General features: G+C 36.7%; 1 protein-coding gene and 1 pseudogene across 10 annotated transcripts in view; both read left to right on the plus strand.

The window, feature by feature from the left end:
* Positions 1–26709, plus strand: part of GREB1L (GREB1 like retinoic acid receptor coactivator) — a 274155-nt gene that overhangs the window by 152013 nt on the left and 95433 nt on the right. For all 10 annotated transcript variants that reach the window (XM_027576041.1, XM_027576039.1, XM_027576044.1 and 7 more), the window contains 2 exons: positions 473–649; positions 2935–3057. In XM_027576041.1, coding sequence (XP_027431842.1) covers positions 473–649; positions 2935–3057 — 300 coding nt within the window. The remainder of the gene's footprint in view (positions 1–472; positions 650–2934; positions 3058–26709) is intronic.
* On the plus strand, positions 8916–9762 carry LOC113912612 (annotated as a pseudogene).

The following is a 26709-nucleotide window of genomic DNA, read 5'->3' on the forward strand; positions in this document are numbered from 1 at the left end:
GGACCAAACTTTTTGATATTTTTATGTCGACCATATGAATTCTATCACATGATACTATCCACTCTTGTTTCCTTAACCATTATCCTTTTAGAGCAGAATTTAAATTACTGTCAGTCTTTATAAATAACTTTGCTTAAAAAATTGGTTTTTGGGCGCCTGGGTGGCTCAGTTGTTAGGCGTCTGCCTTCGGCTCGGGTCATGATCCCAGGGTCCTGGGATCGAGTCCCACATTGGGCTCCCTGCTCGGCGGGAAGCCTGCTTCTCCCTCTCCCACTCCCCCCTGCTTGTGTTCCTGCTCTCACTGTCTCTGTCAAATAAATAAATAAAATCTTTAAAAAAAATTGGTTTTTTTTTACTTGAAATTAAGAAATTATTGGGTCAAAAAGACTGAATATCTCTCTACATTTTTGTATGTAAAAGTATTGTTATCAGTTTACAAGTTCACCAGTAACTTTGGTTTTCCTTCTTTCAGGGTTTTCTGGAAACTGTATCGGCTGTGGAGAAAGAGGATTTCGGTATTTCACGGAATTTTCCAACCATATTAACTTGAAGCTCACCACCCAGCCAAAGAAGCAGAAGCACTTAAAGTACTACCTAGTCAGAAGCTCCCAGGGTGTACTGTCGAAGGGACCTCTTATCTGCTGGAAAGGTAGCACCAACCTCTGGGAGAAAAACCGAAGGGAAGGGAATGAGGATGCTACAGTAATAACAAGTGGCCAGTACAGGGTTCAGAATTCAGGTATAGATAAATCTCCCAAGCTCAGAAGGCTATCCAAAGATGTAAAGCTCTCTGACAGGTTATTTGACTAGCTTCTTCCTATTTTTAATAGAGACTGTCTGGGTTTAAAAAAGTGCATGTCTCTTTGTCTCTTGGGAGGGTAGAGGGCAGACAGACTCTTTCCAGCTCTTCTGTCATTTAGAGAGGACCTCAAAGTGTCATTTTCCTGGTTAGATGCTCTTTCTACTTTATTTATTTAGGTTCTTCGGTAATTCTCATGCATATATAGTTTTCTGTTTTCATTAGAACTATGTATCCTTTAGAACAAATAATGCTTTCTTCACAATACCTGGGGAAATGCACTATTAAGTTGGCGAAGTTTTTTTTTTTTTTTAAGTTAAGAAGAACTCAACTAACTTATTTATAGAACTGAATCCAGTTGAAACGTCACATCTTCATGTGATTGATAGGATTTGCCACAAATTCTATTCATTGTTCTAATGCAATGGAATATCTAATCCTTCATTTTTGAGCAGTTACTTAGATGCTGAGATTTTTCTTAATTACTAATATTATTAAAGGTGATATAATAATTGTCTTTAATGTTTCCATTTGTTGTCTGTGCAAGATTTTGGCCTGACTATGAGAAATAGCACAATAAATCCAAATTACAACTGCAGATTTTCCTCTAAGTCTTCTACTGTAATTACACTTGGTTGCATTTGAAATGACATTATATAATTCCTTAGGAAATGGCTGCATATTCCAAGCCAGGTACAATAATTCTGAGTGGCTTTTGAAGCCTCATATTTAAAAAAAATATTTTTAAGATTTTATTTATTTTTTATATATTTTTTTAAAAGATTTATTTATTTATTTAAGAGAGAGAGCATGTGTGAGTGGGATGGGGGAGGGGGAAGGCAGAGGGAGAGATGCTGACTCCCCGCTAAGCACAGAGCCAACTTGGGGCTCAATCCCACAATCCCAAGACCATGACCTGAACTGAAGTCAAGAGTCGGACGCTTAACCAACTGAGCCACCCTGGTGCCCCTCAAAGATTTTATTCTTAAGTAATCTCTACACCCAACGTGGGGCTTGAATACACAACCCTGAGAGCAAGAGTCGCATGCTCTACCAGCTGAGCCAGCCAGGCATCTGAGGCCTCACATTTATAGCAGCTGCTATTTTAGAGTTAGAATTGTGTATGTGTATGTATCTATATATACAGATATGCAGACATATGATATAAATATATGCATATAATACACATAATGTGGAGATACCCTTTTAGGCCAGAGTACAGAAACTCTTCAAGGAAGGTCCTAGCAATGAAGGTTATAGAAAACTGCTTCCAGCCCTTGCAGATATCTGATAAACTTGGAAACTCTCTAAAGGACCCTCTCTAATTAACTGTCATTTGCAACCATTTATATTTCTTTTTCACATGCTACCTTTAAATTAAGTCTAATAAAGTATAACATGTAGTATAATTTAGTTGGAAGGTACAGCCCCACAGGGTGTCATAATATTTGCTATCTAACTGACTCAGTTCAAAATATTATTTAAAGTATTACAGGAGAGCTCCGTTAATATTGGCTTACCTAAAATGAAGCTTGGTGTTGCATGATCAGAAATCACCTTGAATATTATGTATCTATTTCCTTTAATAAAAAGTAAGAATATTAAGAATTTGAGCATTTTTAATTTTTCTCTTCTACCTATAAATTTTTTTCTTTGCTTTACTTCAGCTTTTGGACATAAAGTCAAGGTGAGAATGTTGAAAAAACTCTACATGGATTCTAGGTTCCTGTTCCACACTTAAATCGGTCCTGACAGGAGGTTAACTGGCATTTGAAAGTTTATTGCTTTTTTCTAATAAATTACTGATATTTTAGCCTCAGTCTTACCCATAAAACTAGCATGATTATATTGGTTATGAGTAATTTTTCCCCTGGTAACTAATCTGTGAAGAACAAAAGTCTGATCTTTTTTTTTTTTCTTTCTAAACATGACATCTGGCCTTAGGAAGACAAAGTGAATTCACCATCTTGAACATTCTGTTGGAGTCAGAATTTGAGGAGGGGGAGCCTCTAAGGAACATGGTTGCCATTTAAGGAGGAGCAGTTTATTTTAGAGATTTTATGGTCTGTGTTCCCATCACCTGTATTAACAGAGTATTGGTCTCCTCCCATAATGTGATTCTTACTCCTTCCCAGAATGTAGAAGCCGACAATCCTCTGCTACTTGCCACTCTATGAAACCAAACTCTTCAGTATCATCAACTGTGACTCCGGAAAATGGCACAACTAATGGATACAAATCAGGATTCATTCAGACAGGTATGGGATATTTTCTTTTGGAATTTCAAGCAGCAAATGTATATTTAGTGATGCATTTAAAATTTCCTGTGGACTGGTTTGAATAGAAATATTTTAAAACAGAGGTATTACCTGCGTTACTATTAGAGCAAGAAATTTAGCTCAGGCGTAGGGCCTGTCTCTAGAAGACTCTGACAGTGGGCAATAGGTAGAAATCCAGACATGAGGAGAGTCTGTGTCACAGCTATCAGGTGGCATATATTGGGGACATAACTCATGAAGACTAGAGTTCCAGGGTAGGGCTCTAAACTAAGCCCACAGAACATTACAGGGAATATTGCACCAACTAGGATACTAAGTAAGGTCCCAAGGTAGGACTAAGGATCACAATGGAAGAATCCAGGATTGAGTTTCTAGTGGTTCAAGATAGAGGCTTGGTTACAAATAACAATATAAAATTTTAGTCTGAAACTAGGTTACAGTATTAGAGTAGCATCAGCAAAATGGCCACTCCGATACTGAGCAGATAAGTTGCTAGTCTAAGGCTTCTAAAAATTCCTCCAGTGTAAGGACTGCACTGGTCCAGGCCCTGAGGGCAGGATGAGGCTCCAGGTGGGACTGGATGTTTCCAGGTGGCTGAAGGGCTGGACGGGCTGTAACTGAAAAGATCACTGCAGATAGTATTTGAGAAAATTATTTAGAACCAGTCTAGGTTATATCTTAGGCAAGAAGGAAAGTATTTTAAAAGAATTTGTGAATTGTTTTTCCGTTCACTTGTTTTTTGTAAAGTGCCCATTTTACTTATCTGATATGCACGCTTCACAGTATATGTGCTTTGCCAGTGTCTTCTTAACTGCAAGTTAAAAAATGCTGTCTTCATTTATTTCACTACTTAGCATTCCTCTTTCAGATTCATGTGAAATTCTGATGAGCTGATAAACTGTTTCTACTTATTTTCAAGAAATAAGTAGTTATTAGAAGATGTTAGTAACCTTAGCTATGATAAAAAAGGCTAACTTTGTCTGGGGCTCTTCTTTGTGTGTCTGCACTGAGCTAAGTCTACTTCATCTGGGATTTTAAAAGTCTGATTTTTAAATTGAGAGATTTAGATAGCGGCTCTTATGTAAGAAGAGAGAGCATATCTCTTTAAAATGAGAGAACATGGTGTTACTAGGTATTCAAGAAAAAAAAATTGGCACCTGGCTCATGGCATTGAAACATTAATTAGCTTTCATTACAGTTACATTTCATTACAATAATGATAAACCTATATGTCTCTCCTAGAATATTAGTTTAATAATTTGGGTGATTTCATTGTGTATTTTCTTCCATTAGACCTTGGGGCTAGGGAAATGTGATTTTAAAACTACATAAAAAGTGAATATTTACTTTATTACAAAACATCTGAAGCATTTGCTGTGTTCTAAAACCCTTGTCAGATGCCGGAAGGCAGGGTTCCAACATTTGACCAATGGCTCCAATGATTTAAAAACCACTCATACAGGGGATAAAAGACAATGAAACATGTTACTTTTCCTAAAAGGGACAGTTAGATATATAAATAACCAGCTGTACCTGAAAATAATGAAAATATATTAAAATGTTAACAAGCAGTAATGCAGTTTTAATTATATTAGAAAATATATTTTGAAAACAAATATTGCTCTGAAATAGAGGAAATCAAGATTCAGGCTTTAGCAAAGGCTCCATCAATTGCCATGGGAAGACACAGATAAAGCACTGACTGACTCACAGTGAACACAGGTGGTCAAGATTTATGCCCATAATTCTTGTGTATCCCTTGTAGAGGTGAAAGTGGTTATTTGAATATGAAATTAGCTATTAATTTTTAAGTGCTGGTGCCTGGGTGACTCTGTCGGTTAGGCATCTGCCTTCGGCTCAGATCATGATCCCAGGGTTCTGGAATCGAGTCCCTCATCGGGCTCCCTGCTCAGCAGGGAGTCTGCTTCTCCCTCTGCCCCTCCCCACTCGTGCACACACTCTCTTTCTCTCTCAAAAATCGATAGTCTTAAAAAAAAAAAAAAAAGACAGGGATACCTGGGTGGCTCAGTCGGTTAAGTGTCTGCCTTCGGCTCAGGTCATGATCCCAGGGTCCTGGGATTGAGCCTCACATTGGGCTCCTTGCTTGGTGGGGAGCCTGCTTCTCCTTCTCCCTCTGCCTGCCGCCCCCCCTGCTTGTGCTCTCTCTCTATCTCTGTCAAATAAATAAATAAAATCTTTTTTAAAAAGACAATTTTAAGTGCAATCCATAGAATTTAATAGAAGAGAGTACCCTTTTTAATGGAAATTTATTTTTTTATTTTTTATTATGTTCAGTTAGCCAACAATAGTACATCATTGGTTTTTGATGTAGTGTTCAACGATTCGTTATTTGCGCATAACACCCAGTGCTCATCACAACACAGGTGATGGGTATTAAGGAAGGCACGTGTTGTGAAGAAAGTACCTTTAAAGTGAGGCTTTGTATCTAAAACTTTTCTCTTGATGAATTATCTTTATGAGTCTTCAACAATAATTTCTTTCTTCCTACACATGTTGAAAGTAATAGGCTTTAGGAATTTCATGTTAGTGTTACAAAATCATTGCAAACATTAGAGTATGCAGCATCTCCGTAACTGATAGAGATTCGTCCTTCTATAGGAGATTGTCTTCTTAATCAGTGGTCAGTGACTTCCTGTAATCAACATTTCTTAGCCTGAAATGTAGGTAGACATGTTGCATAGTATTTGAAGAAGGGATTAATTTACTATTTACACATCTTTGTCTTGAATGCTACCTGCCAAAGTCTGGATTTTCTGTTCTGGCTGGCTCACCACTTTTCCCTTGCATATTGTTTTCAACGTAGTTATGTCATTGATAATTCAAATTTTAGTCGACAATCCCAGTAAAATAGTTTATCATTTTGACTAAAGGTGGCTATATAGTTACCTACCTACGTCATGCACACATACCACATACAAACACACATGTGTGTACATGTATTATGTTTGATCGGGACAAGAATTCAAGAATCGATGAAAAAATCTTAGCCTAACTAAAGATCTTGAGTTTCTCTTTCCTGTTTTCTTCTGAAAGTTTTATTGTTTTATGTCTTACATTAAAGCCTATGAGCCATTCTGAGTTAATTTCTGTGTATGGTGTGAAGTGACCATCTAAGTTCATCGTTTTTTTCATGTGGATATCCAGTTGTTCCTGCATCATCTTTGAACTGACTGTCTTTTTGTCAGTGAATAGTATTTGTCAAAAATCAGTTGACTATAGGGACATCTAGGTGGCTCAGTCAGTTAAGTGTCCGACTCCTGGTTTCAGCTTAGGTCATGATCTCGTGGCTGTGGGATCGAGCACTGTGTCCGACTCTGTGTTCAGTGCAGTCTGCTCCAGATTCTTTCTCCCCTTCTCTCCCTCTCTCTCATTCACTCTCTCTCAAATAAATAAATAAAATCTTTGAAAAAAATCAATTGATTATAAATATAAGGATTTATTTCTGGAAAAATGGATAAAATGGACCTTATTAAAATTCAGGATTTTTACAGTTAAAAAGGCAACATCAAGAAAATGAAAAGACAAGTAACAGAATGGGAAAAATTGTGTGAAATACATATTTAATGAAGAATTTGTATCCAGAATTTTCAAAGAACTCTTAAAACCCAATAATAAGATGACAATACAGTCAAAATATGGGCAAAGGATTTGGAATAGATACTTCTTCAAAGAATATGTACAAATGGCTAATAAGCACATGAACAGATGTTCAACATCATTAGTCATTAGGGAAATGCAAATCAAAACCAAAATGAGATACCACTTCACACCCGCTAGAATGACTATAATCAAAAAGACAGATGGCAGTAAGTCTGTGGATGTGGAGAAATTGGAACCCTCATACACTGCTGGTAGGAACATAGAATGTGGCAGCCACTTTAGAATACAGTTTGGCAGATTCTCAAAAGTTAAATATAAACTACTATGTAACCCCACAGTTCCACCTGAGTATCTAAGTGAAGACAGACACATCATCACAAAAAATTGCATGCAAATGTTTTTAGCAGCATTATTGGTCATAGTTGAAATTTGGAAACAACCAAATGTCAATCCGCTCATGAATGGATAGATAAAAATGTGATATATCCATATAATGGAATACCATTCAGCAATAAAAAATAATAATAATAAAGAACAAACTACTGACACATGCTAAATCATGGATGAACCTCAAAAACACTACGCTAAGTGAAAGAAACTAGACAAAAGAGACCTTACACTGTATGATTTTGCTTATATGAAATATCCAGAAAAGGCAAATTATAGACACAGGAAAATAGACTACTGGTTGCCTAGACCAGGGGGTGGGAATAGAAATTAACTGAAAATAGGAATTCGGGTTCTTATGGGGGGGATGAAAATGTTCTAAAACTGATTTATGATGGTGGTTGCACCCTTGGTAAGTTGCTAAAAATCATCTAAGTATACATTTGAGGTGGGTAAATGTTATGATTTGTAAAATATACCTAAATAAAGGTATGGGAAAAAAGATTAAATAGAGAAAGAAGAAACCCTTTGGTTTCTATTCTATTTCTATTTCTTATTCAGTGCAATACACTCTAATTTATTGACTATTTACTGTGAAATGGTAAACAGCACATGGCTTGGAGTCAAAGTCCTGGTATTCAAATATTACATCTGAATATATTCATTGATACTCAGGATAAATCACTTCTGTGCCTTGGTTTCCTCATTCGATAAACCAAAAATAACACCTATTTTGCAACTAAGGATTAACTCAGCCTTTCTACCATACTTCTATTTGTGTGACATTCCTCCCAATTATAATTGTTAATGATCTGTATTTCTCTTATATGCTAGAAGCTCTATGTTCATTTGTTTATCCCTGTACCTAGTACCTGGCAAATACCTGAAAATAAATATTATTTGTATTCCATTTTTATTCAAATTTAAAGTTAGCATTTGGGTGATTATTAATTTACTGGTGTGTACAATTTTTCCAACTGAAGATGATATGCTCATCTACTATTAGGAGGAAACATGTTTTTATGCCCTAGCCTATTTGGCAGGATAGAGATGCACCACCTAAGTTCTGCCCTTATGACTAATAGGATAATTTTTAAGAACACTATCAGGCAGGGCCACTTTACGAGCACTGGGCACATTTGCCTACCCTTTCTCCCTAGAAAAGTACTTAAAAATATGTTTTATGACTGTGTTGATATAAAAATGAATATTTAGTATTATATGTTAAAATACTTCCTTCAACCAAAAGTTCATTGTTTTCTTTTGATTTTTAAAATAAATTAAAACATTTTCTTGAGCCCCTAAAAATATTATAGACCCAAGGCATTGTGCCTTCTGTGCCTAATGGGGAAGTTGGACCTATTATTGGAGACAGAGGTATTGTCCGTGAAATGGGCTTTTCATTTCTGTGAGCCACAGTAGGCCTAAAGGAACATAAGCCCTATCTTAATCTTGTGTATTAAAGAACCAAAAACAATATGAAAGGACTTGCCCTATAATGCATAAAGCTCATTAACCTTTACTAATAAAAACAGAGTGGACCTGGCACAGGGAATAGACACAGAGCTGCAGAACAGAGTAGAAAGCCCAAAAAGCAGATTCACATAACATATGGGTAGTTCATCCTTAATTGAGGTGACTTGCAGATCAGTGGACATTTTCTTTCGATAAATGGTGCTCAGAAATCGGATATCCTATGTGGAAAAAAAAAAAAAAACCTGGACCCGTATTTCACATTATACACAAAATCAGTTCCAGGTAGTTGGAAGATCTAAATGTGAAAGGCAAAACTATCAAACTTTTAGAAGATATTGTAGAAGAGTAGGCTCACCATGGCGATGGGCGGAGGTGGTGGCGTCCCGGAGCAGGAGGACTCAGTGTTGTTCCGGCGTGGCACCGGCCAGCATGCTCTAAAGAATGGTGACATTTCTGAAGCTTCAGATAAACCAAAAGGCGCACCTAAAAGAAAACCTGCTAAGAAGAATAAAAGCCAAAAAAAAGAATGCTACAACACCCCTGAAGCAGTGGAAAGTTGATGACAAATGTTCTGCCATTTGGTCAGAAGATGGCTGCGTTTACCCAGCTACCATTGCATCAATTGATTTTAAGAGGGAAACCTGCATTGTGGTTTATATTGGATATGGAAATAGGGAGGAGCAAAATATGTCTGATCTACTTTCCCCAGCCTCTGAGGTAGATAATAATGTAGAACAGAATGCTCAGGAGAATGAAAATGAAAGTCAAATTTCAACAGATGAAAGTGAGAATTCCTCTAGGTCTCCTGGAAATAAACCAGATAACATCAAGTCAAAAGCTGCACCATGGAACTCTTTTCTCCCTCCACCACCCCCCATTCCAGGATCAGGACTGGGACCAGGAAAGCCTGGTCTAAAATTCAGTGGCCCACCACCACCTCCACCACCACCACACTTCTTATCATGCTGGCTGCCTCCATTTCCTCTGGACCACCAATAATTCCCCCACCACCTCCCATATGTCCAGATTCTTTTGATAATGCTGATGCTTTGGGAAGTATGTTAATCTCTTGGTACATGAGTGGCTATCATACTGGTTACTATATGGGTTTCAAACAAAACCAAAAAGAAGGAAGGTGCTCACATTTCAATTAAGAAGTAATTCATACAGTATTCTCTAATAGGGGCAGCTCTCTCCCAAGGAGAAGGTATTTGATGTGCCATGGTCAACATGAACAAAATTTCATCTTCTTCTTCATGAACAGTTGGTTGGGTGGTATAATCACCTGCATTTCCCCTTGTTGCATGTGACTCATGCTTAAATAACCAGCCATGTGTTTCAAGGGAATAATCAGTTTGAATAACTCAACAATGGAAATGTGAGTAATTAAAGAAACTCATCACGTGTAGTACAGAAAAGTCAATCTGTGAAAATTTCAACTCAGCCCATTTGTATATTGTAACTTTCTTAGTATAAAGTATGTTAAGCTTTTTATTAATGCCTTTAAAAATAAATGGTGAATTTAAAAAAAATATTGTAGAATATCTTAGATATTGTAGATATCTTAAAAGTAGCAACAAAAAGTGCTGCACATAAAGGAAAAGACTATTTCACTACACTAAAATTACACCTTCTGATTATTAAAAGGCACCCTGAAGAGAGTGAAAAATCAAGTCATAAACTAGGAGAAGCCGTGTAACACATAAAACTGACAAAGGAGGAGTACGAAGAGCATATTAAGAATGCCTATGAAAAAAGAATGCCTTTTTCAGTAAGAAAAAGACACATCAACAGAAAAAAGGACTTCACAAGAGACAAAATACAAGGAGCCAAAAATTACATGAAAAGATGATTAACCACTTTGGTAAATAGGGAAATTACTTTAAAAATACAATGAGATACCATTATACACACACCAAATTGGCAATAGGTTGAAGTAGAACGGTAGTAAATCTTGGCAAAGATTTCAAGCAACAAGAACACTGCTGGTAGTAGGAGTGTTAATTGATGCCACACCTAGCAAGTCATTTGCAACACATAGCCAAGTAGAAAGTGTGCATCTCCTATGCTTCAGCTATTCTACTCCATAAACTCTTACACATGTGTACCAAGAGATACATACAAGACTGTTCATAGCAGTGTTCTTCACAATTGGCTCAAAATGGACACAACTCAATGTTCATCAACAATAGAATGGTTAAGTAAGTTGTGATACATTTATATAATGAAATATCATTGGGGTGCCTGGGTGGCTCAGTCATTAAGCATCTGCCTTCAGCTCAGGTCTTGATCCCAGAGTCCTGGGATCGAGCCCTGCATCAGGCTCCCTGCTCAGCAGGAAGCCTGCTTCTCCCTCTCCCCCTGCTTGTATTCCTTCTCTCGCTGTGTCTCTCTCTGTCAAATAAATGAATAAAATCTTAAAAAAAAAGAGAAAGAGAAATATCATTTGGCAATGGGAACGAACAGTACCTACATACAGCACAATAGAGGAATCTTAGAAACATCATGTTGAGCAAAAAAGCCATTTACAAAAGAACTCATCCATTATGATTTCATTTTTATTATGTTCAAAACCAGGCAAAACTAAATTATTTTAGGAATATGGGGGCTCCTGTGTGGCTTAGTTGGTGTCTGCCTTCGGCTCCGGTCATGATCCCAGGACTCATAATCCCAGGGTTCTGGGATCAAGCCCCATGTCGGTTTCCCCGCTCAGTGCGAGCCTCCTTCTCCATCTCCTCCCTGCTTGTGCTTTCTTTCACTATCTCTGTCACTCTGTCTCTCTCTCTCAAATAAATAAATTTTAAAAATCTTAAAAAAAAATACATAGCCCAATGTTTACTTCTGAGGGAAGGGAGAGTGAAGGGATGGAGAAGAACACAAGGGAGGGTACTGGCTGCTGGGAGTATTTCATTTTGTTATTTTCCTTGCCTTGGATGGTGGTTGGTTGCATAGGTATTTGCTTTGTAATTATTCCTTAAACAATACATAAATATTTCACGTGGTCTTTTTTGTATTTTGATCTCAGTAGGGAAAAAAGGTGGATTTATCCACTCAGACTACACACATGTAATGTATACAGTCCTCACACCTCGAGAGTAGGTGGTACAGGCCAGGGATACTATGGTGTAATAATAATATCTTCGTTCTTTTGAGTTTTTATATTTCCCGCTGTGGTGAGTTACTGCTATAGTGGTAGAGCTACAGCGTGGAGCCTCACAGCTGACTTTGGTCTCTAGGAAGGGGGGAGGCAGAACTAACCCTAATAAAAATCTCTACATGCTCAATCTTTTTTCCTTGCCTGCAAACTCTTCCCCTCCTTTCCTTTGCTTTCTAAGAGTTTAGAGCTCTCATGCTGCCATCATACTACTTCATGATGCCTGCCTTGCTCACATAGTTTTCTTATTTTGTCTCCATTCCCCTCCTTTCTCTCCCAGTAAAACTTCTTTGTCCCTTGTGACAGCCATTTAGAAAGCAGTTTCTATTAGAATGTATCATCTAACTGTCCCTAAAATGTAGCTATGTTTGTCCCTTTCCCCTTTAGATTTGTCTTTCTTTAGCTGCTAAACTTCCTTGAGGTCAGTATAATCAAAAGTTCCTCTGGCAGGTTTTTCTAAACTTAGTTCCTTGTAAATATTCAAGTTAATGCTTTGCCGAAACAAAGTCTGCTTTTTCCAAATGTGGTGGGAACACTGGCCAGCAGATTTGCCTACTCCCAATCAGACATAGAGAATGTAGGCTCTGTCTTGGGCAGGGGTTGTAGCTTTGCCTTCTCCAAATTCTGTCCCCAGAGCCTAGCATAGTACCTGGCCTGCTGAAAAGGCTCAATAAACATTTGATGAATGAATGCAGGGGAGGGAGGGAAAAGAAAACCAGTGATCATACCCTTCCAAGGCAGGGCCACGAATGTTTGTGAGACCTCTCTTCCTCCCCTACAGAAGAAAAAAACGCCACTATTTAGCAGGTATAAGGAATATGGCCTACTTTGTAGAAATGAAGAAACTAAGTAATAACAATGAAAAGTAATTTTCACTAATTACATTAGCCATAACATTTCAAGTGATAATATACAGTGCTAACAAGAATATGTTAAGACTGACACTCTCAGCCAGACTGGTAGAGATGAACAGTGGCACAATCTTTCATGAAACTATTTGGCAATATGTAACAAGAACATTAAAACTATATCCTTTACTCTAGTAATCTCACTTTAGGTGATTTGACAAGAAAATAACCTAAAAGGAAAGTCAAGATAGTCACTGAAGTTATTCTTTATATTAACGAAAAAAGGAGAAGTTACCTTAGTATAGAAACAACTGAATAAATCATTGCATGCCTGCGTGACAAAGATGTTAAAAAAGATAATTATGGCACTATGCAACCACATAGAATGTAATCATATTAAGTAATTAAGTAAAAAACGTAAGGGGGTGCCTGGGTGGCTCAGTCAGTTAAGTGATTGCCTTCGGCTCAGGTCATGATCTCCAGGTCCTGGGATTGAGCCCCACATCAGGCTCCCTCCTCAGCAGGGAGTCTGTTTCTCTCTCTCTCTCTCTCCCTCTGCTCTTCCCCCCTGCTTGTTCTCTCTCTCTCTCAAGTAAATAAATAAAATCTTTAAAAAAGTAATATTAAAGTGTATTTTTGTTATATCATGTTCAAAGTATGATACAGATAAAACACAGAAGGGTATATACTGACAGAAAAAAAACACAATGGTTTGTAGAAGTGAGATTTTGGCATGTTTGTTTCTATTTTTCAATTTTTTATGTTATATTTTTCATAGTTAAACATTTAAAAATTCTCAGGATTAAGCCAAATTTATAGCTCAGTAGAAAATATCTGCTTTTCCTGATTTCTCTTCAGCACTCTATGAATGTGTAGGAAAAAGGGCCAGTACTTAGCATAGTCAAGTCCAAGATACAGCTAGAAGGCAACAGAACCAGAATTTGAACTTTCTCTTCTCACTACTGACAATTTTATTGGTCAATTACTGAGTACTAGGATCAGGAATATAAAGATGATACTGATCTCTATGTAGAATTCTGTAAAATGTTCATGTGTCTCAGATTTTAAGGACAGAAGGTGCAGGAAAAGAAGAGGGGGAGAACCTAGGTTGAAAAATCAATAGCAGACCAACTTAACATTTGCTTCTGGGCAAAATGAGTAAAAAGGGACTGAATTTGCCCTCCTACCTGAAATAACTAAGAAAAACAAACAAAAATACATGAAAAATGACTTTTAAAAAACTTTATATCAGACAACAAAAAAACAGTGATGCCTGAGAGATGGGTAACAAATAATGTGAGTCTTTCCATCACCTCAGCTCAGTGCTTTGAGTTTCCAGACCATTCCAGACAAGGAAGGGGAACTGTGGGGGAGCACCCTGTAGAAGGAACTCTCCCTGAGAGTACAGGGACACCAAAATAGAGTTCATAGGACCAAGGACCAGAAAAGAGAGAGCTGAACAGACAGAATGTGCAGAGGGTCCCCTCAAATGTTGAACACAGCACTGACTGATGCATACAAGTAAGGAAACTACTCAAGGCTGGTAAAAAGTACCATCCAATAGGATGAGAGGAAACAGTGCTCAGCATTCTCACAGGACCAGGAACAGGGACTGTTCCCACCAGCTAGAGGAAAACCTCATTGTTCATCAAGCACTGGATAGAGTATTTAGGAAGGTCTTATCTCAGTAAGGGAGATACTTTGTTCTAGACTGAATACTGCTCCAGACCTGCCTGAAAATACCAAAAAATAAAACCCCAAAGGATCAAATGGTTTTCAAGTAATTTAACTGTGTTCCAGGACCAAGCTCAAGAATATTTATAGGAATACAAAAAATAATCCGACATCCAACAAGAGAACATTAATAATGCCTGACATCCAAGCAGAGATTACCAGGCATGCAAAGAGGCAAGAAAACACAACTAATACTGGGGAGACTAATTAACCAAACCAACCAAGAACTGACACAGATCTTAGAATTAGCAGATAAGGACATCAAAACAGTTATTATAACTATATCTCATATGTTCAAAAAATTAAATAGACATGTAAGATATAAAAAGGATCCAGGGATGCCTGGCTGGCTCAGTTGGAAGAACATGCAACTCTTGATCTTGGGATTGTGAGTTTGAGCCCCACATTTGGTGTAGAGATTATTTAAAAATAAATAAGTATATAAAAAAATAAAAATAGGATCAATTAAAAAAGAGATCCAAATCAAACTTCTAGAGATGAAAAGTACAGTATTTGTAATGAAAAATACACTGATTGGGATTAACAATTGATTAGTCATTGCAGAAGAAAAGATTAGTAGCTTGAAGGCATAATAATAGAAATTACAATGAAGCATGGGAAGGAAAAAAATAAAATGAGCATCAGTGAGCTGTGGGACAACTACAGGCAACCCAATATACTGGTAAGTGGAGTGCCTGAAGAGGTGGGGATGTGGGAGACAAAAAATATTTGAAGAAATAATGGCCAAAACTTTCCAAACTTGATGAAAATTATAAACCTACAGATCCAAGAAGTTCAATGAACCCTGAGCACAAGAAACGTGTAGAAAACTACACCAAAGCACATCATAATAAACTTTCTTAAAACCAACCAAAAGAAAACCTTAAAAACAGCAAGAGAAAAAGACATATGCAGAGGAACAAAAATAAGCATGACATCATATTTCTAAATACATAAGACGAAGCAACTGAAAGCTAATAACCATCAATCTAGAATTCTATACTCAGCAAAAATATCTTTCAAAACTGAAGGTGAAATAAAGATATTTTCAGACATACAAAATATGAAAGAATTTACTACCAGCAGTTTCACACTACAAGAAATGCTAAAGGAAGTCATTTAGGTAGATGGAGAATGATACCAGACAGAAGAGAATCTGAATCTTTACAAAGGAATGAAAATCACTAGAAGTGATAACTACAAAAGGTATACAATTTTTTTTCTTATTATTTAAATCTATTTAAATGATAGTTGACTTATACAAATATAATAATATATTGTGATGTTTATAATATATGGAAAAGTAAAGTGCATGACACCAGCATAAAGGACAGGAAGAGGGATACAGAAGTATACTATTATCAAGTTCTAGTACTATATGTGAAGTTGCATAGTGCCATTTAAGATTAGACTGTGGTAAGACATAGTCTATAAACCCTAAAGCAACTACTAAAAAAACCCAAGAGTTATAGTTGATAAGCAAGAAAGGAGATAAAATAGAATCAAAAAAATACTTGATTAATCCGGAAAAAGACTGAAAAGAAGAAAAAGGGAACAAAGAATAGATAGGACAAGTAAAAAACAAATAAAAAGCTGAAAGACTCACACCTAACCACATCAAGAATCACATTAAATGTAAATGTTCAAACACCCCATTTCAAAGGCAAATATTATGAGAGTGGGGGGAAAAAGTAAGATCTAGCTCTATGCTGCTACCATGAAGTTCAATTAAAATAAAAGTACAAATAAGTTAAAGGTAGGAATATTTTTAAAGTACCATGTTAACAGTATTCAAAAGAAAGCTTGAGTGGTGGGGCGCCTGGGTGGCTCAGTCAGTGAAGCGTCTGCCTTTGGCTCAGGTCATGATCCCAGGGTCCTGGGATCGAGCCCTGTGTCGGGCTCCCTGCTCTGCAGGAAGTCTGCTTCTCCCTCTCCCACTCCCCCTGCTTGTGTTCCCTCTCTTGCTGTCTCTCTCTCTCTCTCTCTGTCAAATAAATAAAATCTTTAAAATTAAAAAAAAAAAGAAAGCTTGAGTGGCTATATTAACGTCAGCCAAAATAGATTTCAGAGCAAAGAATATTACCAGAGATTAAAGAGTTAATTTCATAATAATAAAGAGATTGAGTAATCAAGAGGACAGAACAATCTTTTTTATTTTTTTAATTAAGTAGGCTCCATGCCCAGCATGGAGCCCAGTGCGGGACTTGAACTCATGACCCTGGGATTGAGACCTTAGGCAAGATCAGGAGTCAGATGCTTAACTGATTGAGCCACCCAGGTGCCCGTGAGGACTGAAAAATCTTAAACATTTATGCACCAAATGACAGAGCTTCAAAATACATGAAGCAAAAACTGATAGAATTATTTTAAGAAATATATAAATCCACAGTTACAGCCAGGTATTTGAATACTTTCCTCTCAGCAATTGATACAACAGATAAACAGAAAGGGTATAGAATATTCAAAAAACACTATCAACCAACTTGACCTAATTGTCATTTATAGAACATTCCACCCAACAACAGCAAGCTACACATCCTCTTCAAGTTCACATAGAACATTTACCAGGCCAAAGAAAACAGAAATGTTACATACAGAGGAACAAAAATAATCATGGTATCATGCTTATGGGCCATAGAATAAGTCTTTTTTTTAGTGTAGTTGACATATAATGTTACATTAGTTTCAGATAAACAATATAGTGATCCAACAGATTTATACATTATGCTATGTTCACCACAAGTATGGCTACCATTTGTCCCAGTACATTGCTATTATAGTATTATTGACTATATTCTTTATGCTGTACCTTTTATTCCCATGACTTATTCATTCCATAACTAGAAGCCTCCTCTTCACCCAGTTTGCCCAGCCCTCCATCACCTCCTCTGGCAACCATCAGTCTGTTTTCTGTATTTATAGGTCTGATCCTACTTTGTTTACTTGTTTGTTTTTGTTGTTGTTTTTCAGATTCCACTTATGAATGAAATCATATAGTATTTGTCTTTATCAGTCAGTCTTATTTCACTTAGCATAATACCCTCTAGGGTATTATACCCTCTAGACATCCACATTGTCTCAAATGGCTATCATTGGTTTTATGGCTGCATAATATTCCATTGTGTATTCATACACACACACACACACACACACACACACACACACACACACACACTACATCTTCCTTATCCATTCATCTATGGATGGACACTTGCTTGCTTGCACCGTATCTTGGCTATTGTAAATAATGCTACAGTAAACATAGGGGTACATACATCTTTTAAAATTAGTGTTTTTATTTTCTTTAAGGAAATACCCAGTAGTGGAATTACTGGCTCATATGGTATTTCTAATTTTAATTTTTTGAAGACCCTTCATACTGTTTTCCACAGTGGCTGTACCAATTTACATTCCTACCAACAGTGAACGAGGGTTTCTGTTTTTGCACATCCTCACCAACACTTGTCTTTTTTATTTTAGCCATGTGGACAGGTCTAGTTGTGGTTTTGATTTGCATTTCCCTGGTGATTAGTGATGTTGAACATCTTTCATGTGTCTGTTGGCCATCTGTATGTTTTCTCTGGAAAAATGTCTATTTGGGTCCTCTGTCCATTTTTTAAATTGGATTGTTTGTTTTTTCGGTGTTGAGTCATATGAGTTCTTTATATATTTTGGAGATTAGCTCCTTATTGGATATATTATTTGCAAATATCTTCTCCTATTTAGTAGATTGTCCCTTTGTTTTGTTGATGGTTTCCTTTGCTGTGCAAAAGCTCATAAAGCAAATCTTAATACATTTGAAAGGATTCAAATAATACAAAGTATGTTCTTTACCTAAAATGTAGTTATATTAGAAATCAATAACTGGATGGGTTAGCCTGGTGATGGGTATTAAAGAGGGCACACACTGCATGGAGCACTGGGTGTTATACGCAAACAATGAATCATGGAACACTACGTCAAAAACTAATGATGTAATGTATGGTGATTAACATAACATAATAAAAAAATATGAAAAAAAATCAGTAACTGAAAGATCTGTGGAAAATCTCCAAATATTTGGAAACTAAATAATACACTTCTAAATAATCCGTGGATCAAAAGAGAAACCCGAAAGGAAATTAGCAATATTTTGAATTGAATGGAAATGCAAAAGCAAATAAAATTTTGGGGACTCCATTAAAGCAGTATTTTGAGGGAAATTTATAGCACTAAAACCTACATTAGAAAACAAGAAAGATCTTGGGGGCGCCTGGGTGGCTCAGTCAGTTAAGCGCCTGCCTTCCGCTCAGGTCATGATCCTGGGGTCCTGGGATCCAGCCCTGCCTCAGGCACCCTGCTCAGTGGGGAGTCTGCTTCTCCCTCTCCCTTTGACCCTCCCCCGTCCTCGTGCTTTTGCTCACTCTGTGTCTTTCTCAAATGAATAAATAAAAAATCTTTAAGAAAAAAAAAGATCTTGAATCAATGAACTCAGCTTCCACCTTAAGAAACTAGGAAAAAGAAAATTAACCCCAAAGTAATCAGAAGAAGGGAAATAATAAAGATCAAAGTGGCAATCAGTGAAATTAAAAAAAAAACAAAACAGAAGAACAATAGAAAAAAATTAACAAATCTAGAAACTAGTTCTTTGAAAAAGTCAATAAAATTGATAGACCTCTAGCCACACTATTAGAAGGAAAAAGAGAAAATCCAAATTATTAATATTAGGACTGAGAGAGGTGACATCATTATCTATTTGAATGATATTGAAAGGATAATAAGAGAATGTTAGGAACTTTTTATACCAAAAAATTTGGGAGCTTAGATGAAATGAACAAATTCCTTGAGAGACAAATTACAAAAACTTAAATAAGAAATAGATAACCAGGGCACCTGGGCGGCTTAGTTGGTTAAGAGTCCAACTCTTGGTTTTGGCTCAGGTCATGATCTCTTGGGCTGTGAGTTGTAGACCCGCCTCAGGCTCCATGCTCAGTGGGGAGTCTGCTTGAGATTCTCTCCCTCTGCCCTGCTCCCCACTCTCAAATAAATAAATAAATCTTAAAAATGTATCTATATAACCTAAATAGTGCTATGTCTTTTAAATACATTAAAAATGTGGTTAATATCTTTCCTAAAAAAACCCTCCAGGCCCAGATGGCTTCAGTGGTGGATTCCACCAAATATTTAAACAAGAAATAATACCAATTCTACATGAACTCATCCAAATAATAGAAGAGAATGGACTACTTTCCTAACTCATTTTAGTTGGCATTACTTTGATACCAAAATCAAAGACATTATAAGAAAAGCTCAAGCCAATGTCCTCATGAAATAAATTAAAAAAAAAAATTTTTTTTTTTGAGAGAGAGAGTGTGGGAGGAGCAGAGGGAAAGGGAGAGAGAGAATCTTAAAAATGCTCCATGCCCAGCACAGAGCTTAACAGGGGGCTCAATCTTATGACTCTGAGAGCACGACCTGAGTCGAAATCAAGAGCCTGATGCTTAACCTATCCATGCAGGCACCCCATAAACAAAAAAATTTCTAAGTAAAATTTTAGTATATTGAATCCAATAATATATTAAAAGGATAATATATCATGACCAAGTGGAGTTTATCCCAGGAATGCTTGGTTGGTTTAACATTTGAATATCAATGTTTCCTATGTTAACAAACTAAAAAATAAAACCATATAATTATCTCAGTAGATGCAGGAAAAAAACATTGACAAAATCCAATATTTATTCCTGATACTCTTAACAAATTAGAAAAAAAAGGGAATTTCCTCAGCCTGATAATTAACATCTACCACTTCTATCCAATTGTGCTGCAGATTCTAGCAGTGTAGTCAGGCAAGAAAAAGAAAGGCCTCCAGATTGGAAAGGAAGACATAAAACTGTCTTTATTTATAGACCACAGGTGATCTATGTAGTAAATTCAGTGAAATCTACAAAAAAGCTATTAGAACTAATAAGTAAGCTTAGCAATATTCAGGATATAAGATCAATATACAAATATCAATTATATTTCTATATGGCAACAACAAGCTATCAGAAATTAAAAATTTTAAAATAACAGTACCATTTATAATACCTATAAGCATGTAACATTACATATAATAAAAATATAAAATATTTAGGGATAAATCTGATGGAAGGTGTGAAAAAACTATAGCCTGAAAACTAGAATATAATGCTGAGAGGAAGTAAAGAAGACCTAAATAAATTGGAGAGCTATCTCTTGTTCATGGGCTGAAAAACTAACATTGTTAAGATATCAGTTCTCTTGGGCACTAGGTGGCTCAGTTAGTTAAGCGACTGCCTTCGGCTCACGTCATGATCCCAAAGTCCCGGGATCGAGTCCCGCATCGGGCTCCCTGCCCAGCAAGGAGTCTCCTTCTCCCTCTGACCCTACCCTGTCTTGTGCTCTCTCTCTCAAATAAATAAATATAATCTTAAAAAAAAAAAAAAGATGTCAGTTCTCTCCAAATTGACCTGTAGATTCAACACAATCCAAACCAAAATTTCAGAGGCTTTTTTTGGGTAGAAGTTGACAAGCTAATTCTAAAATTCATATGGAAATGCAAATGACTTAAAATAACCAAAACAACTCTGAAAAAGAAGAATAAAATTGGAAACAAACACTACCTGATTTGAAGAATGATTTTAAAGCTGCAGTAATCAAAACAACATGGTACTGGTGTAAAGACATACAGATAGATCAGTTGAACAGAATAGAAAGTCTAGAAATAAATTCACACGCATATATGTACATTTAACAAAGGCACAAAAGCAATGCAGTAAAGAAAGGATAACCTTCTCAACAAATAGTGCTGGAACAATTGGATATCCATATGCATAAACATGGACTTCAATCTACATCTCACACCACTTGAAAAAATAACTCAAGTGGATCATAGACTTAACTATAAAACTACAAAATAGGGGCACCTGGGTGGCTCAGTCGTTGGGTGTCTGCCTTCTGCTCAGGTCATGATCCTAGGGTCCTGGAATCAAGCCCCGGCATCAGGCTCTCTGCTTAGCAGGAGCCTGCTTCTCCCTCTCCCTGCTGCTCCCCCTGCTTGTGCTCTCTCTGTCAAATGGTTAAATAAAATCTTTAAAAAAAAAGAAGAAAACTACAAAATATATAACTTCTATAAGAAAACATAGGAAAAAGGATCTGTGACCTAGGTTAGACAAAGATTTCTTAGATGTAGCACCAAAAACAAAATCCACAAAAGAACAAATTGATAAATTAGACTTCATTAAAATTAAGAAATTCTTCTTAGAAGACACTATTAAGAAAATGAAAAGACAAGCCACAGCCTGGATGAAAATCCTTGAAAAAGATATATAGGAATTGTATTTAGGAGAAAGACTTTTAAAAAAACTCAATAATAAGAAAATAAACCAGTTTTTAAAATGGACAAAAGATATATGGATGGCAACTAAGCACATGAAAAGATACTTAAGACCATTAGTCATTAGCAAAATGCAAATAAAACAGTGAGCTATCACTATACATTTATTAGAATAGTTAAAATTAAAGGGCTAACTATACCAAACATTGATATGGAGGAATTGGAACTAAATACACTGCTGAGAACATAAAATAGTAAAACCACTTTGGGAAACAGTTTGGTTGTTTCTTTAAAAAAGTTAAACATATACCTATCATATAGTCTAGCCATTCCATTCCTAGATATTTACCCAAGAGAAAGGACATATATGTCCATATAAAAACTTGTGCACAAATGTTCATAACAGCTTTATTTGTAATAGCAAAAACTGGAAACAACCCAAATGTTCCTCCAGGTGAATATTTATCCATTGCTATATGTCCATACAATGTAATACAACTCAATAAACAATAATGAGCTATTGATATTTATAACAACATGGATGAATCTCAAAATAATTATGGTGAGTGAAAAAAGCCAGACAAAAGAAAAAGGAATATTGAGTTAGTCTATCTATAAGTAACTCTAGAAAGTGCAAACTAATTTATAGTGACAACAGGTCCGTGATTGCATGGGGATGGGGGAGCAAGGGATACACAAGAGGGAGGGATTACAAGGAGGTACAAGGAGATTTGGGAGTGGGGCGCCTGGGTGGCTCAGTCTGTTAAGCATCTCCTTTCAACTCAGGTCATGATCCCAGGGTCCTGGGATTGAGTCCCCACATTGGGCTCCTTGCTCAGCAGGGAGCCTGCTTCTCCCTCTCTCTCTGCCTGCCATTCCCCCTGCTTGTGCTCTCTCTTTCTCTCTCTCTCTCTCTCTCACTGTCTCTATCAAATAAATAAATAAAATCTTTAAAAAATAATAAAAAAATTTAAAAAAGAGACTTGGGGATGATAAATATGTTCACTGTGGTGATGGTTTCACAGCCATTTCTATATGTAAAAACTTTTCAAATTGTTTAAGTATATGCATTTATTGTTAATCATCCTTAAAGCTGTTAAAAAATCAAAAGCATAAAAACAGATTAGGAAGTACGTTGTTTAATATTAATTTTAGGGGGACTTGTGTTTCAATTGAGTCAAAAGTAAAACACAGCTGACATAAATAACTAATGCAGCCTCGTAGTGCATTAATAGGAATATGGTATCTTATTAGAAGAACACTAATTGCAGTCTGAATGTGAAAATAGGTCCATATACAAAGTCATGTACTTTGTGTGGGAAAGAAGCAGATTATGAGGTCCACATTTTATGCAAGTGTCAAGGGCAGAAAGAGTGGTGATAAAGATTTAAGTTCTCAATCATCTGGAAAACCCTTAACAAGATTTAGCTAAATAGGGGTGCCTGGCTGGCTCAGTGGTAGAGCAGCATGCGACTCTTGATTTCAGAGTCATGAGTTTAAGCCCCACATTGGGTGTGGAGCCTACTTTAAAAAAAAAGGTTTAGCAAAACGAATATTTACTGAATATCTCCTGTGTTCTAGGCACTGTGCTAAACATGTTAACTGTTATGGTGAGGTAGGTACCATTTTTCAGGTCATGAAACAGAATCTCAGAAAAGGGTTAGTATTTGGTGAAAAAGAGCTAGTAAATGGCAAAATCAGAATTTGAACTCTTTCTACTTACTACGTAAATGGCTTCCTTTTTTTTTTAGAAAAAATTTTCCCCCAGGGATGAGAGTTACTAAACTATTGCATAAAGAGGATAAGGAGATTGTTTTGGCTTTTTTCCCCCATTTTATTTCTTTAGCCACGATATGACAGACATTGTGCCAGGAGCTGGGAATGCCCTCAAGGAGCTCATGACCTAGTGGGAGAAACAAGAAGTTACAAACCACAACATAGAGAGCAGAGCTGTGACTTGCTCAAGGAACTTTCCAAGTCTGTGATTCTTCCAGTGCTTACAAGGTCCTCCTTTAAATGGATGTGAAATCACTAGTAGAGAGAATCAGGCAATCAGCTGCTTACTGGTTATCTAAACACCAGGTACTACACAACAGCCCAGGGTTTTAACCATGTCTGAGTATGAGCAGGATCACAGGCTGTCACAGTTGGGACATTGGAGGCTACTTCCAAATAATCAAAACCACTAGTGTTTAAATGCTGAATATGCCGATGTCCACCATCCATGATAAATTCAAGAATAGAAGCATGTGCAAGGTGGTAAAGATTAGGGAATAACATAATAGGATTTACATTTTAGAAAGTTCACCCTGACATTATCTAATGCACATCTGTCCTTTCTCATTATTCTATAATTGGTATGTTCCAAAATTTGTTAATGAAATGAAATAAGACAAATGATATACATGAAATAAATTTTCAAAAAATAAAAATGAAACCATGGAGTCTTACCAGATTGTCTTGAGATAAATAAAAGGGTGCAGAACACCAGTACTTTAGTAGACAGAGGAAAACTTGCACAAGGACAGCGCTCACCTTGTTGCCCATTTAACCAGTAGATCCTAGCAAGTTTCTTGACACATGGTAAGTGCTCAATAAATAATTGTTGAATAAATAAATAAACACAGCAGTGGAATTCAGTATATTAGGTACTGAAAGTGTCTCCTGGATTTGGGAATTAGATCATTGGTAACTTGGCAAAAGCAGTTTTCATTGAAATGGAATTACCCTTTTTTAAATTTTTAAATTAACATATAATGTATCATTTGTTTCAGAGGTACAGGTCTGTGATTCATCAGTCTTACACAATTCACAGCGCTCACCATAGCACATACCCTCCCCAATGTCCATCACCCAGCCACCCATCCCTCCCACCCTCCTCCACTCCAGCAACCCTCAGCTTGCTTCCTGTGATTAAGAGTCTCTTATGGTTTGTGTCCCTCTCTGGTTTCATCTTGTTTCATTTTTCCCTCCCTTCCCCTGACTTATTTCTCAAAATCCTCATATCAGTGAGATCATATGGTACTTATCTTTCTCTGATTGACTTATTTCGCTTAGCATAATACCTTCTAGTTCCATCCATGGAATTATCCTTTAAAATCACTATGTGTGGGGCACCTGGGATCGAGCCCCACATCGGGCTCCCCGCTTGGTGGGAAGCCTGCTTCTCCCTCTCCCACTCGCCCTGCTTGCGTTCCTGCTCTCCCTATCTCTCTCTCTCTGTCAAATAAATAAATAAAATCTTTTTAAAAATATAAATAAAATAAAATAAAATAAAATCACTATGTGTAGGGGAGCCTGGATGGCTTGTTTGGTTAAGTATCTGCCGTTGGCTCAGGTCATGATCCCAGGATCTTGGGATCCAGCCCCACGTCAGGCTCCCTGCTCCACGGGAAGCCTGCTTCTCCCTCTCCCACTCTCCCTGCTTGTGTTCCCTCTCTCGCTGTGTCTCTCTCTGTCAAATAAATAAAATCTTTAATAAATAAATAAATAAATAAATAAAATCACTGTGTAATCTAATACTGAAGTAAATGCTCACTTTGTACAATTAAGTACTTCTGATGCCAATTGTCAGTAGACACATAACTATTTTCTATATTTTTAAAACACTTATTACACTGTTTTGAAACATTTACATTTTAGAAAATATACATGCATACATAAATATGCACTGTATTCTTATATACACAGTGAAGTTTCTCTTTCCATCCCCCCTCATTTCTACATGCCCCCACCAAACAGGTAATCACTGTCACTAGTTTCTCATGTGTCTCTCTAGATTTTCTTTATATCTATTCAAGCAGGCACAAGCATGGATTCTTATTTTTATACATTTTTTTACTCCAAAGGCAGCATTTTGTACATACTCTTCTGCACTTCGCTTTTTCATATAACTATCTCTTAGAAATCTTGCCAAATCAATAAAGAGCTTCCTCATTATGTTTTACTGTTGCATACTGTCACACTGTGTGCATGTGCCATAATTTATTTACCCTATCCCCTATTGATGGGGATTTATATTGTTTTTAAACAATGCAACAATGAATAATCCCCACATGTATTATTTCTCACATGTACATAAATACCCAGGAATTTCTGGATCAAACATGTATTCATTTATAATTCCTATAAATGCTGTAAATTACTGCTCATAGAATTCTACCAGAAGATATGTGTCAGTTTGTATTTCCACAGAGGCTCACTAACAAAGTTTATTTTTGAACTTTTGGATTTTGTCATTCTCATGGGTGAAAAATAATATCTGAGTGTAGTTTTAAGCTGCATTTTCCTTGTTGACATTGAGCATCTTTGCATTTGTTTAAAAACTATTTGCATCTTCTTTCTATGAACTCTAAGTTCCCTTACCTTGACTTGTTTGTCATAGTTTGGGTTCTGCTGGGATCAGAGCCCAAAGGAAGGATTTGGGTGCGAGTAGTTTATTTGGGAAGTGATATCTGCAAGCAGGAATAGCCAAAAAAGAGTGTGTTTTCTGTGTAGTTGCTGTAAACCAGGAAGACTTGAATCTACTAGGTTCTCTAAGAAGCATGCAGAATGCCTCCCAGAATTATCCTTCCAAAGGATGGAAAGCTAGGACAAGTTGTTACACTTCCTCACACTTCTGTACCACACACAGGGCTAAGAGCTTGAGGCCTTGAAGAAGGCCCTGAGATAAAAAACTCAAAGAAGCTAGATATAAGCTTGAAGTAAGATGCTACCCCCAGGAATCTGACCTTACACCAAACCATCCACCATAGCTCCTGCTGAAGTCAAAGATGGGCCAAAGGGAAGTGGAATGGGGCAACAAAGGATCTCCAACAGTAATCTTTTCTCTTATTGACTTTTGTTGACAGGACCATAGTGTAATAGTGAGTTATAAATATTATCCCTGGTTTATAATTTTTCTTATAGTGTTTTTAAAATAACAGCTTTATTGAGATATAATTGACATATCTTACAATCTACCCATTAAAAGTGTACAATTAATGTTTTTTAGTATACTCACAGAATTGTGCAACCATCACCACATACACTTCAGAACATTTACATCACTCCAAGAGAAACCATGTATCCATTAT

This window comes from Zalophus californianus, chromosome 14 (genome assembly GCF_009762305.2).
Source record: "Zalophus californianus isolate mZalCal1 chromosome 14, mZalCal1.pri.v2, whole genome shotgun sequence".
Lineage (NCBI taxonomy): Eukaryota > Metazoa > Chordata > Mammalia > Carnivora > Otariidae > Zalophus > Zalophus californianus.